Genomic DNA, 13,457 nt, shown 5'->3' on the forward strand with positions numbered 1-13,457 from the left:
CGAGAGAAGAGCAAGTTATAGAGAACGGAAGGGTGCGATGACAGTTTGGCCTGTTTGTGAGGGAGTGAAGGCCGTGGGGGAAGAACGAAGTTGAGAGGTTCAGACAGGTGCAAAAGCTCGGGCCCCGCTTTTATACAAACACGGAGAACAGATGAGATGAATACAGGAAGGTTACACTGCTGCCATAAACCAGATGAAACTGACACCCTTTCCATCGCTTCGATTGATTATAGCAGTTCGATCATAACGCGAGCATCTTGCTGTTGGTGGGGAGTTTGTTCGGCCATCATTTTGTGTCATAGTTGTGTTGCTAAGCAAACATGCCAGGATCAAAATGTGCCGGGTAGGTAAAGAAAGAAAGAGAGAAAGAAAGAAAGGAACCGATCATGATCATAAGCAAAACGAAGTAAACCAACCGACCAGAACGATAAGTACCTAGCTAAACTTATGGACTTAGCCTCTCCAAAGTCCACTTGTCTTCACCTCCATCTTGATGGACGCGGTCGTAGACAAACCGATCGTGTAGACGGTTCTGCCTTCCCTGCCAGAACTCGACCCGTTCAGGAACGATGCGCAAGCCTCCCCAGAACTCCGGGACGGGGATCTTCTCCTCGCCTTCAAAGCGCTGCTCCGACTCCTTGACCCACTTGTCCAGCTGTCTTCGTCCGTCGTCGTCGGGATCCGCAGGGTCGGGATGGAGGACAGCGCTTTGTTTGCTTGACCAGGCGCCAAGACGACTGCCACGAACTCTTGTGTCAAAGTAAGCCTGGCTCTCCTCTCGTGTCAAGCGCTCCGCTCTTCCCTCCACCCTGACCTGCCTTTCCAACGGCTCCCACCAGAAAACAAGAGAAGCCCATGGGTTGCCGGTGCTGGATCCATCCTCACTGCCAAACAAGTCGCGCGCCTTCCCGCTGGTGCCAAAGTTGCTGTATATAACAAAGCCCTTTGGGTCCAGCTCCTTCATGTACACCATGCGCGACGAGACGCGACCCGAGGGCAACTGTGCAGTCGATAGCGTGCAGGTTTCGGGGTGGGAAATGCCCGTTTCGGGTTGGCAAGCGTCCGTGAACCATTTGTGGAATTGGGTAATGGGACTATCGGGGTCAAGGTCGGAGCGTCGCAAGCCTCCTCGGGTCTCGGCCTTGAGGAACTGAGCCGCTTGACCGGGGACGGACGGGTCGGCTGAGGCACCGGCGGGGGCAACTGGAGGTCGCCGAGTCAGCTCTTGCTGCCATTGCAGTGGTATCTCTGTGAATGTTCCCAATCCCACTTACAGATGAGCTTTGCGCCATCTTGAGCCGGGTGGAGAGCCATTGTCTTGGTAGTAAAGGTAGCAACTCGGGGGTTCAAAGGCTTCGGACGAAGGGTGACTGCAGAGACGGAGAAGAGGCGACGACAACTTGCTCGCATTGGCAAGACAAAAGTGAATGGATGTGATGAGCAAGCAGGAGGTTTTATAGTGGCACCACTTTACAGTCCGGTCGGACCTATGTAGAAGGAAAAGCCCGGATGGAAGAATCGAGAACGGAAGCGAGCGACAGCAGAGAGGGAGAACATGCGATTCAGTCACAGAGAGGCCGAGACAGTGCCGTCAGGGTGGTGCCGTCATATCGACTCCACACCAACCCTTTTGGCCAACCGGGCATCGAAGACTCGAGACGAGGACGACCACACTTGCCCTTTCAATTCCAGACCTTAGGTAAAGCACAAAGTGAATCGGAAGGGAAGAGACGGAATTTGGCTATGGAGACTACTTGGCGTGATCATTGGGCGCACAGAACAACATCCAAAGCCGCTGGTCGAAGCCAGGATCAAAGTGTAGTAGTCCAGGCTAGGTGTGGAGGGGACATGTCAATTGAGAATGAGATAACCGATAAGAAAATAAACATTGCTTGGCAAAGGAGATCGGAGCGAGGATCAGAGCGGGGCAAACAAACGGACATGGTGAGCTCACCAGTGTGGGTTGCAATTGACATGCCCCGCATCCCATAGCTGTCAAACCTCCACTGAAGTTCAGTTATCATCTCCATCCATTCCAGAATCCCCAATTCCGTTCGTTCCCTTCCAACGACACGCAGCAATAGCCAGACTTCACCACCCTTTGCTTCTTCGCTTACTTGCGCCAGCATCGACTCAATCCACCGGATCAGACGTTTCCAAGCCACAAGCGACCACCCCAGAATGAGCGACCAAGAACCCAGGTCTCTCAAGGCCACCTTCGCCGCCGCCGAAGAGAAACGCCTCTCGCTCGAGAACTCACCACCCAGCCCGGCCGACTACGCCGACACCGTTTCCGCCGCCATCAAGCTTTACCAATCCTGCCTCTCCCAGATCAGCCTTCTGTCCCTCTTCAGCTCCAACGAAGGACTCGAAGACCTCAACACCAACGACCTCCCTTACCTGCTCGTCAGCTACCACCTCGCCGAGCTCATCCAAAAGATTCCCTCGCCTACACCCTCGCCCGCCGAACGAAAACGCATCCTTGCCCAGGCCCGCGAAGCCTACGAGCGCTATCTCCATCTGCTCGATAGCTACGAAGGTCTGCTGAACCCGACCTACAAGAAGCTTCTCGAGCGCTACACCGACAGTCCAACCGAGTTCAGCGTCGTCTCGTCCGCCTCGGACCCCAACGCGCGTCGCAACGCCAAGATCGCCAACTTCAAAGCCGAGAAGGAGCTGCGCCAGAAACTCGCCTACCTCCGACAACGACCCGAGTATGCCGCCGCCGATCTCGAGCTAGACGATGACGAGTCAATAAGCCAGAGCAGAGGAGGAGGGGGAGGAAGCACAGGCGACGAAGAACTTGTTCGCTCTGTTCACCTCGCCCACCTTGACCTGTGCACACACCTGACCTTCCAAGCGCTCGAGAGCCTCAACCGCGAGCTGGAGGTGCTCAACATGGCTCCGCGCGAGCCTGCCTCGCTGCCATCCGCGCAACTACGAAACAACCAGGCAGGCAATGACGGGGGCGCGCAGGACGACCTACGACGGCGACAAGGAGGTGGCGCAGCGGATCGCGACTACAGCGACAGACTCGATATGCCGTTTAGCCGGTTGCAGGGAATACTGGGTGGGAGCGGGCCGATTCTGTCCAAGGAGGGCAGGCCACTACGACCGTTTACGCTGACGGGGACGAGACAGGAGATTGCCAAGGGGGTGTTTAGGCCGGGTCATAATTTGCCGACCATGTCGATTGATGAGTACTTGGAGGAGGAAAGGAGACGGGGCGGGATCATTGAGGGAGGTGGAGAGGCGAGTTGGAAGGCCGGGGAGAAGGATCCGAATGACGAGGATGACTATGACAAGTTGGATGCGGAGACAATGAAGGCAAGGGCTTGGGATGAGTTTGTGGAGGCGAATCCGAAGGGTAGTGGGAATACGTTAAACAGGGGGTGATGAGCCTTGGAATAGATTGCGAACGTGCTGTAGACGAGGGGGTATGCTATGGGCCAAATTGATACCAAAACATTGACCTAGAAGTCAAAGTCGAAAAATAATAATCGCTGATGTTTGATGGTCTACACCAGGAACTGGCAATATCCGACCTTGGCCCGTGCCACCAGCAAAAGGCCACCACTCGCTACTTATTAACCATACTAGTAGTACTCACTCACTTTGAACTTTCCCCCCATTTCCCCCCCTCCTGGGATTGATCCCCCCTCTTGTCCCCTTGTCCCTTCCCCTTCTTGTCTAAATCCTCATCCCCCTCCGGTGCCGGCGGCCCCGGGATATCCACCCCCTCGACCCTGTACTCCATCCCGATATACCCATCACTAACCACCAACACATCCAGCTTCCTGCCCTTCACCCCCCCTTCCACCGGTGGCAGTCTCATCACAGCCCTAGCACTAGGTCTCATGCCCACCTCTATTCCATTCGTCTTCTTCCCATTCTGTTGGTGATTCTGCTCTTGTTGTTGCTGTTTCCTCCCACTACTCCAACCAACCCTCTTGACAGCAACTACCTCATCCCTCTTCACATCCGCCACCACGACAAACCACCCCTCCGTCTGCGGCTTGGGAAACTTGGGAGCGTAAATCCGTCCTTCGCGCTCCGTGATGGGGTTCAATCGCTTCAGAACAACCGTCAGTTCGCCGTGCTTGACGTTTTCCACCGAGACGTGCACGTCCGGCACGGCTTGGGCGGCTTTGGCGAAGCGGTTTGCTTGTGCGGGAGCGAGACCAAGTTCGTCGCGGGCGAGCTTTTGGAGGAGGGAGTATTGCTGATTGCTGCCGCCGCCACCGCGGGAATTGTTGGTGGATTTGCTCAGTTGATTTAGTGTCATTTTGGATTTGCACCGGTCGGCTTCAGCATGATCAAAGCCGGGGAATATGGAGAGTGCAGGGTCCTCAGGCCAACGAGCCTGTTTAACGCATTGCAGGAGTTTGACGAATTGCAACATGCTGCTGAGGTATCCCAGCTCTGTCATGACGTCCACCGAGGCTTGGATAATGCGCACCGCTTGGTCCAGGACAGATGTCTGGTCGCCGACGTAATCGGTGATAGGCAGGGGCTCGACACGGGCCATGTGCGCTTGGAGCAGCAAGAAGGCCTTCACGTGGGGATCCCACATCGGCAGGCCGTCGAAGGCGGAGGTAGGGAAGGGCAAGGCCTTGGCTAGCTCGGCGTTGATCAAGTCTTCGTTGTGACGAACGGGGAGCTCGTCGTACTCGGAGGCGCGGGACATCCAGGATAGGGCTTCCAGGAAAGTGGCGGAGGCGCGGGCTTTGCGGACCAGATGCCGGATGGTCTTGTGCGAAAGGTAATAGTAGGACATGATTTTGCCCAAGGGGGTCGGATCAACGTCGCCGTTGGGGAAAACTTCGACGCAGCCTGATTCGGCGAGCTCGGAGAGCGAGTGGTCAACCATTTGGATCATGTAGTCGTTGGCGAGCTGCTGAGCCATGGTGGACGAGTGTTCCTCGGCGGAGATCTCGAGACCGTAGTACGACGGGTTCTTGTGCAGGCGCCGGAAGAAGAAGGTCCATGTCAGGTAGTCGAGCGCGTCTTGTTTGGTAACGATGGTCTCGGCGGACACTTCGGCGCACAAGTGGTTGTCGAGGACCGTGTGTAGGGAGGACTCGACGGGGAAGCCGGTGTGCAAAAAGTGCTTGTAAAAGTCCTTCTTGGCGTCTTGGGTGAAGATGCGGGCGACACCCGAGTTGTCGAATTGCGGTCGTCCTGCTCTACCAAGCATTTGGAGCACGTCTGTCAGGTCCATGTCCTTGTAGGCCTCGATCTTGGCGTCGTAGAACTGCGTGCCCTTGACGACGACGAGATGCGCTGGAAGGTTGACACCCCAAGCCAAGGTACTCGTAGCTACGAGAATTTGGATCTTGTTGTTCAAAAAGAGTTCTTCGGCGATCTGCCTGTCAGACTCAACCAGACCGGCGTGATGGAGACCGATGCCGAAGCTGATGGCTTCCTTCAAAGCATCATCCTTGACGCGGGAAAGGTTGAGCTGGAGATCATCTTCATCCATGTGAAGGAACCGCCTAGGGTTATCCTCCATACCACAGAAGTTGATAAGATCCTTGGCCGTCAAGCGGGTCTGCCGGCGGGACGGCACGAACACAATGACTGGTTTCTCGGGGCTGTGGTTCAAGATCGCCAAAAATGTAGGCCTATTCATCGATTGCATCAACGGGCAGAACCCCCTGACCTCGGGGAACCCGTCGATGTACAATTCCAGCGGCACAGGACGCACCGAGTGCCGGAAGTTGAACAAGCCCTCCTTCACACCGAGCCAGTTGGCCAGGTCCGTCGCATTGGCGCAAGCCGTCGACATACCCAGCAACCGAACCGAGTTCTTGGTCGACGAGGCAATATAGTTCATACGCGAGACAATGATCTCAAGAATAGGGCCACGGTCTCCAGCAAGCAAGTGAATCTCGTCGATGATGACCAAGCTGACCTTGCGGACGTATCCTCTCGTCTGCCAACTACGCGAGATACCGTCCCACTTCTCAGGAGTGGTGATGATGATATCCGCATCCTGGATCGTACGCGTGTCAGGCGTGTTGTCACCCGTCAGCTCGACCAGCTTCAGACCGAGAGGCTTGGCGAGACGGGCACCCCAGTCCTTGACACGCTCGCGGACAAGCGCCTTCATGGGCGCAATGTAGACCACCTTGGAGCCGGGCCGCTCGCGGAACGCCCACCACATGGCCAGCTCGCAGGCAACAGTCTTGCCACTACCGGTCGGCGATCCCAGAAGGACATTGGCGGGAGTGTGATAGAGGGTGTGGAAGACTTGGGTTTGCATCGGGTTGAAGTACTGGAAGCGCTGGGCGTAGATTTCTTCCAGGCCCGGGTTCTTCAACGCCGAAATGGGCAGAGGTTGCAGGTTCAACAGATCGGTGTAGACGCTTTCCGTGTCTGGGCGGATAAGGTGTTGGAAGGAGACCGCTGTTACAGTCTCAGCGCCCAGCCACCGGTCCGAAACCGCCCTCACGTAGATCTGGTTTGGCATCGGATCGGAAAGTGGAATGGTGAAGTTGAGTTCGTGGTCGTCGTGAAGCTTCCTCCTGTTGAGGATGAAGAACTCATGATGATAGATCTCTGACGTCTCCGAGTTCTCGACCCAGATGTAATAAGACTCGGAAGTTCCATGCAAGTGGTCGTTCCAGCGGAAATCCGGAGTGACGTAGAGCTTGATCCTCAGCACGTCCCTATTCAACGGCGCAATCTCCGCCTCGACGCTGAGAGTCGGGAAGTTGTCAAGCAGCTTCGTGATCTTGCCGCCCATACGATGGTTGTTGACCAAGCTGCCAATTTCGGCCGGCTCCATCTCTCTCATTGACTCAATGTTAAGGGCCTCCAGTTCGTCGAGCTTGTTGAGCACCGGCCTAGGGAGGTCACGGTCAAACTGATGGAAGGGATGCTGAAAAGCCCAGATACGCTTTTCGATGGACTTGGCCATGGTGAGCAGGACCAGACACTGGTGACCCCATCGCCGATTCAGAGCAATCATGAAGAGCGCTCTGCAGATACGCCCGGCTTGCTGAGCGACATAGTTGAGGTCGTTCGTTAGAGCGAAATCTTGCGGCTGCGCTCTGGAGATGTAGGCTTGGAGCAGGATATTGGTCTTCGTATGCGGCTGATCAATGCCGGTGCTAACTTTGTAAGGTACGAACCTCTCGTCATGCTTCATTGCCATAAGCTCATTTGCTTCCTCGTTCCTAGACTGGATGTTGTCGAACTCGCCACTCATGGCAATCATCTTGAGAATATCTTCCTCGGTCGAGAAAGGCCGCATCATGGAATTGAAGATCTGGACACTGGAGTGCTGGATGTAAAACTGACTGGCAATCCGACCAATATCCTTGCTACGGAGTTCTTCGGTCGCCTCGTTGAAGATAATCATCTGGCTCTGCTGCAGTGTCCTGGCAGCCTGGATCGCCAGCTGTCGTCGCCTCTGGACCAGCGAGCGGTCATTGTCGTATTCGGACCAGTCGATACCGTAGGCCATAGGATTCCGCTTCATGCGTACGAAGAGGTACGAATAACTGATCCACTTGACGGCCTCCGGAATCGAAGTGACAGTGCCCAGGGCGATCTCGGCATTCAAGTTATCGACCAGCTTGGCCGAAAACCTGGATTCAATGGGTAGCTGATCCGTGATCGCAGTGAGGTAGTGTGCGAGCTTGTCGTGCGTGGTGCAAATCATGCCGATACCAGTGTCCTCGAACTGAGGACGACCAGCACGACCGAAGATTTGCAGAACGTCGAGAATACCCAAGTCAACAAACTTACCATCCTGGGCACTGTACACCTGGGTACCCTTGATGACGACGGCGGCAGCGGGTAAGTTGACACCCCAAGCCAGAGTGGCCGTACAGCAGAGGACCTTGATGACACCCTCGGCAAACAGTCGCTCCATAAGATTCCTATCTGCACGAGCCATGCCGGCATGGTGAATACCCAGGCCCTTGGGAATGAGCTCGCGGATCTCACGAGCCTTGGTCTGCTTGACATCCCTCATGGCAGCCTCGTACTTCTCGTGGTAGCTGGGATCAAAAAGGTCGGTGCAAGCCTCGTCCGTGGCCTTTTCCAGAAGCATCTTGGCCGTGGCTTGCGTGTCCTTTCTCGAGTGAACGAAAACCATGACTTGGTGGCCACACTCAAGCATGTCCCTGACCTTTTCAAAGGCTACCTGGTCTAGATTCTCCCGAGATTGCTTAGAGTTCGGTTTGCCCTTGACTCCAATGAAGTGTTGCTCAAGCGGGACTGGTCTGAAGGAGGCGTCAAAGTAAAAGAGCCCAGCATACTTGTTGACGTTCAAGAAGTCCGCTACATCGACGTAATTAGGGAGCGTGGCACTCAACCCAACGATGCGAATGAGAGACTGTGTGCTTTCGACCTGACGCGCCGTTCTCGCCACCAAGGACTCCAAAACTGCGCCTCTCTCGTCGTGAAGCATGTGCACCTCATCGATAATGAGCAAGCGGACCTTTTGCACAAGCTCCGTGTCTCCGGTGCCCTTTCTCGTCACGACATCCCACTTCTCAGGGGTCGTGACAATGATTTGTGTTTGGACAATTTCCGACTTGGTGAGATGCATGTCACCTGTGAACTCACGGCAGCGAATGCCCAACCAGGCCAACCGCTTGCCGAGCTTCTCCGTGATTTCGGCCGCCAGAGCCTTCATGGGAGCAACGTAGACGATTTTGAAATCCTCTGCGGCAACGGCAAAGTCTGTAGCAACGTGATCCTCGAAGGGACTTGGTGTCAAGTACTGACCGACCGTGTGAAGGATGGTCAACATGGCAGCATCGGTTTTACCCTAAAAAGCCCATATTGAGCAAGTCAGCCGACCAAGATTCATCAGAACCGAGAAGAAAACTGAAAAGACTTACAGCACCAGTAGGAGCACAAATCAGCATATTTTCGCTCGTTTTATACGCCACCGGATACACCAAGCTCTGCATCCTATTCAGCGTACTGTACCCCTTGAACGTATTCCTGCACAGTCCATCCATATCCGCGATCTTGACCAGCTGCCTCCCAGGGCCCAGGGTACCCGTCTTGCCCGCCGGGATTGTGTACTCCTCGTACTTTTCAAACTCCTTTCTCTCACTCCCAGGGGGCAACGCATACCGCTTGCCCGAATGGCTCAGCGTGTTGCCCGCGCTGTACGCCCGGTATACATGCGGGTACTCCTCCTCCTTCGCTCGGGCGGCGGCCAGCGGAGCGGACTTGTGCTCATAGTCGCGTTGGCGGAGGGCGGCCTCTCGTTGGGCTTTGCTGAGTAGGCGCAGCCCCCCGTCGCCGCCGTTACTTTGTTGTTGTTGTTGTTGTTGTTGTTGCTCTTGCTGTTGCTTCAGCTGCCGCCCCACAGACGACACTAGCTCCTCCCGATGCGAGAGCAGATCGATGACAAAGTCCAGGTCGTCAAAGCCAACGAGGTCTGTCAGCGAAGACTGCAGCTCATCTTCTGATTTGCCAGAACCCAGGATTTCCATGATCTGGTCCTGAAGAGCCCCGGCGCCAAGGCCGGCAGCGGACCTGACGTCTGCGCATCGAGAGGCGAGCCAGCCGAAATCGTAGCCGGAGCCGGAGCCGGAGCCACTGGCAAATCCTCCATGCTGAAAAACTCCGTCAGCGTCTTCATGGTCGTGGTAGTAATCACCACCATCAGTAAACTCGATAGAGTCCAACTCGTCGTCCGAGATGAAATCCCAAATGTCTCTGGGACCGTCTCCATTTCTGGTCGGGGAGTAGGTCGAATCGATCTCGTCGTCATCCCAGTCGCTATTGGTGGTGCTACCGCCGGCTTCACTGGAGGATGGGGGCAGGCCGGCTACGGCTGCCTTCATGGCTTCGATTTGGGCGCGCCATGCTGCGATGTCTAAACCGCCGTCAATGGAGGGATCGGCGGCCATTTTGGAATTTGTAAGTGGCTCCTAAGTCTCTTGCCTTGAATTGATGATTGACGTCGGTTGGAGGGCAGGTATTTTAGCTTCCCCCGAGTCTACTGTGTCGTTGCCGTAAGCAAGGTGGTATTGATTGTTGTTAACTTGTTGCCCTTCTCTCAGGTATGAACGAGGCAATGACAACCCTTTGAAGACTCTCCTCGGAAATGAGTTTCACTTCCCTGATTCACGCCGGATGAGTCTGTCGCCTTGAAGAAGCAGAGGCAAAGATGATTAAGCGGTTCAAGTAGTGCTGCTGGTCTGGGCAGTATGGGGTCCTGCAGTGAGCGTAGAGTTAGTACAGTGGCATGCCACAGTGCAGTGGTGGCTTCCTCGGCACTGTGTAAACAGTCAGACCGAAGGGACCGACAAGTGGAAGTTGAGCAACGCACAGACCACATCTGTCCCGTTGTTTGTGCTCGTTTCCCGAAAGAGTAAAAGAGCACCTCTTGTGGATTCGTGGCTCATGTCAACAATGTTATCGCTCACGTCATACGTCTTGATACTCTACACTAGCCATGGTTGACCAGGGCGTCCCCATCTTTCCAGGGAATATCTATCTATGTTTTGTTTTATGGGTGTCGTATCGTCATACTTTGGAACTACAGCTAGAAGGGGGGGACCGCGCACGAAATCTACAAACCAGAAAGAGAACAAGAAAAGGGAAACAGTCAGAGAGAAGAAAATGAAATATATTAGGAAGAGCCAAAGATCGCACCCAAACTCCGTGACCAGAATGTTTCGTTTCGCTCTCTGCCCCTCGTCCATGCTGCCAACCCAACCTCAATCCATCTATATCGATCAAGCCGGTCGTAATACTCACATGTCTCCGTATCGTCGTTGATGTCCTCAGCTCCCTGGCCTATCCATCCTACCATCCACTGGTTCTACAGCGCAATAATAACAGACCCAATAGCGATAAGCGGAAAATGAGCACGCGTCCCATCATCCGCACCGCTCCTCCCTGCTGCTCCCGAGTGACAAGAAAGGGGTTTTCAATGAGCCCTCCAGAATAACTAAAGCCGTCTTTTCCTCTTGGGACTTTAGCTTCATTACGACCATAATAAAGTCTTGTGACCGAAGATACCCTCTTTCTCCCCTACACCGCCTCTTTGTTTCCATGCGGTAGACCCGGCCGTGCATGTTGGTGGCCCGCAGGAAGACAGGTGCATGTTCGATAGACGTAGGCTGTAGCCAAGATAGAACTGAATGAGGCCAGACTGCTGTCATCCATACTTGGGGAGGATAAATCGGATCTCGTATCGCCATCGTGATTGTCAGTGGGCCTTTTTTTTCCCGCGAGCTCCGGGGTCGGGTTCCGCCGCCACACAACTGCTACCCGTTTGGCTTAGCAGCACTTGCCGCCGGATCCTGACCCGCTGTTGTCACTGACGTTCACGCCCGACGAGCCGCCAGACGCCTCTTTGCCGGATGTGTCGATGATGCGCTTCTTGATGTCGTTGGCGAGGCTGAAGAAGGCCTCTTCGATGTTGATGTTCGCCTTGGCCGAAACCTCGAGGAAGGGAATGCCAAGCTCGTCGGCTAGCGCTTGGCCCTGTTCCTTGGAAACCGCTCTTTTTTCCTCCCAGTCGCACTTGTTTCCAATGAGAATCTTGTTGACTCCTTCCGTCGCGTGTTGCTCCACGTTGGCGAACCAGGTGCGGATATCTGCGAAGAGAAGGTCACGTCAGCAAAGGAACGAGATAATACATGGCATGGTATCCAATGGGGACTGCTGGTGCCAGAATCTGGAGCAATGGAGAGGCACGGCACCTAGAAGGCACCAGTCCATCGCAATTCGAGCGTGGCCTCAAGGACCACCTCTTGACCGCAACTGCCATGCCGTTTCAAGCGGGATGGGAATGTGTGTGCACGTACTGTTGAATGACCTTTCATCCGTCACGTCGTAAACGAGAAGAATGCCCATGGCGCCTCTGTAGTATGCCGTCGTGATGGTACGGAAACGCTCTTGGCCGGCGGTATCCCATATCTGTAGCTTCACCCGCTTGCCATCGAGTTCGATTGTGCGGATCTTGAAGTCGATACCGATGGTGGTGATAAATGACGGTGTGAATGAGTCTTCGCTAAAGCGCAACAGACAGCAGGACTTGCCAACGCCCGAGTCTCCGATCAAGAGCAGCTTGATCTATGTTGGGAAGCGGTATCTCCGGTCAGCGTCTGGAAACAGAATAACCTCGCCAAACCCACTACGGGGGAGGGGGGGAACAAAAGGAATGTCGAGAGTGCGAGCGGTGAGGTGAAGGAAGGACTCACCAGAAAATCGTAATTCCTGTTACTCGACATGATGAACTGGTGTGGGGGTTAACGCCGCCGCCCGTCGTTTCGATTCCTTGGAATGTTTCTCTGGTTGTTCGGAATCCGGAATTCGGCAAAGGGGATATCAATCGAGATCCGGCGTTTCGAGATCGGGCTGTTGTACACTAGTAGTTGCGGGAAGGGGAATGGGGATGGAGACTGGAGGCTCGAATGGTGGTGACGATGCGCAGTTCAGGAAACAGGCGACAGAGCAGGAATGATGTTCAGTTGTAGGTAGGTAGGTAGTGTAGGTGAGTGAGTGGTGGTGGAATGGTGGTGGTAGTTGAAAGCGTGTCCGCAGTGCGACGTTGACGGGCCTGTCAAAACTGCAGGGCGGTTGCACGGGTTAGTCCAGCGGAGGAGGAGTCGCAGAACGAACAAACAGGCGAGAGCGCGATGGGGTCTCCTACTCCTGCACTAAGGTAGACTTGGCTGGCCGGCTACTGGGCTGCAGTGCGTACCTGGGCTCTCTCTCCCTCCAACTTTACGGGGCGATGCGGAGATCCAACCTATGGAAAGGCGAACAATGACGAGGACGGGGAAGGCAGAAAGGGGTCTTGTAGCTTGTTCAAGACCTCCCTGCCCTGCGTGGAGAGGAAGGAACCGAGAAAACTGGAATGTCTCAGATGCCCCTGATGTCTGATACTATCTAATCAATGCTAACCTGGGTCCCGTCCCAAAGCGCAGGGCAACAGTCCAGAGCCCGGGCAACGCGATTACCATACAATGTGAGGGTGCTACAGAGTCGCGGACTATGGGACGGGGGGTTACCTAGGTATTTGTGCCCTTTACACCCGTACCTCCACTCAAGTGGAAGAGCGCTTGTTGCAGCGCGTGATCGTGGTCTAGGGGACGCGACTGTTGGGTACGTAATCGGTCAGGTTTCTAGAACCTACAATCGCCGCAACAACTCCACCTGATATTCCGGGCATTCTTTGTGTCCCCTTCAACCTTGCAGTAGATAGAGATACCAATGTGTTATGAATGACAGGATGAGCTCGAAGGACAAGTTGTTGTGCATGGCGCAAAGTGTCTAGGAAACCGGAGTGAGAAGAGACAACTCAACTGCACTCTCAACGAATGCAACCCAAGATTCAGGAACCAGGGAGGGCGGTGAACAGTCTATACGCACGAGACGCAGTATCCGTTGATGGATCTATAACCCATATTGGCCCAATGATTTATTTCTTCCACCAAAGCCTTTTCCTGCCCTCCCGCCACACGAAA

General features: G+C 54.8%; 4 protein-coding genes across 4 annotated transcripts; 1 reads left to right on the forward strand and 3 right to left on the reverse strand.

Moving 5' to 3' along the window:
• Nucleotides 1–330: 330 nt before the first annotated feature.
• Nucleotides 331–1,872, reverse strand: B0T23DRAFT_214692 (uncharacterized protein). The gene is made up of 2 exons (XM_062833623.1): nucleotides 1,275–1,872; nucleotides 331–1,203 (listed from the first exon to the last, which is right to left on the reverse strand). Exons 1-2 carry the CDS (start codon nucleotides 1,408–1,410, stop codon nucleotides 446–448), a joined length of 894 nt encoding a protein of 297 aa, XP_062689929.1. The 5' UTR covers nucleotides 1,411–1,872; the 3' UTR covers nucleotides 331–445.
• An 83-nt stretch (nucleotides 1,873–1,955) lies between these two features.
• Nucleotides 1,956–3,641, forward strand: B0T23DRAFT_386683 (TAP42-like protein). The gene has a single exon (XM_062837638.1). The coding sequence runs from the start codon at nucleotides 2,182–2,184 to the stop codon at nucleotides 3,394–3,396; it is 1,215 nt and encodes a 404-aa protein (XP_062689930.1). The 5' UTR covers nucleotides 1,956–2,181; the 3' UTR covers nucleotides 3,397–3,641.
• B0T23DRAFT_446713 (activating signal cointegrator 1 complex subunit 3) lies at nucleotides 3,611–10,165 on the reverse strand (the record flags this gene model as incomplete). The annotated part of the gene is made up of 2 exons (XM_062840975.1): nucleotides 8,859–10,165; nucleotides 3,611–8,785 (listed from the first exon to the last, which is right to left on the reverse strand). The coding sequence occupies exons 1-2, from the start codon at nucleotides 9,882–9,884 to the stop codon at nucleotides 3,611–3,613; spliced, it is 6,201 nt and encodes a 2,066-aa protein (XP_062689931.1). The 5' UTR covers nucleotides 9,885–10,165.
• A 1,097-nt stretch (nucleotides 10,166–11,262) lies between these two features.
• Nucleotides 11,263–12,060, reverse strand: B0T23DRAFT_322711 (GTP-binding protein SAS1; the record flags this gene model as incomplete). Its single annotated transcript, XM_062835316.1, has 2 exons — nucleotides 11,263–11,582; nucleotides 11,793–12,060. Coding segments are annotated over 2 exons (588 nt in total), but the record flags the coding sequence as incomplete, so codon positions are not given.
• Nucleotides 12,061–13,457: the final 1,397 nt, after the last annotated feature.

Source organism: Neurospora hispaniola (genome assembly GCF_033458365.1).
Source record: "Neurospora hispaniola strain FGSC 10403 chromosome Unknown B0T23scaffold_7, whole genome shotgun sequence".
Classification (NCBI taxonomy): Eukaryota; Fungi; Ascomycota; class Sordariomycetes; order Sordariales; family Sordariaceae; genus Neurospora; species Neurospora hispaniola.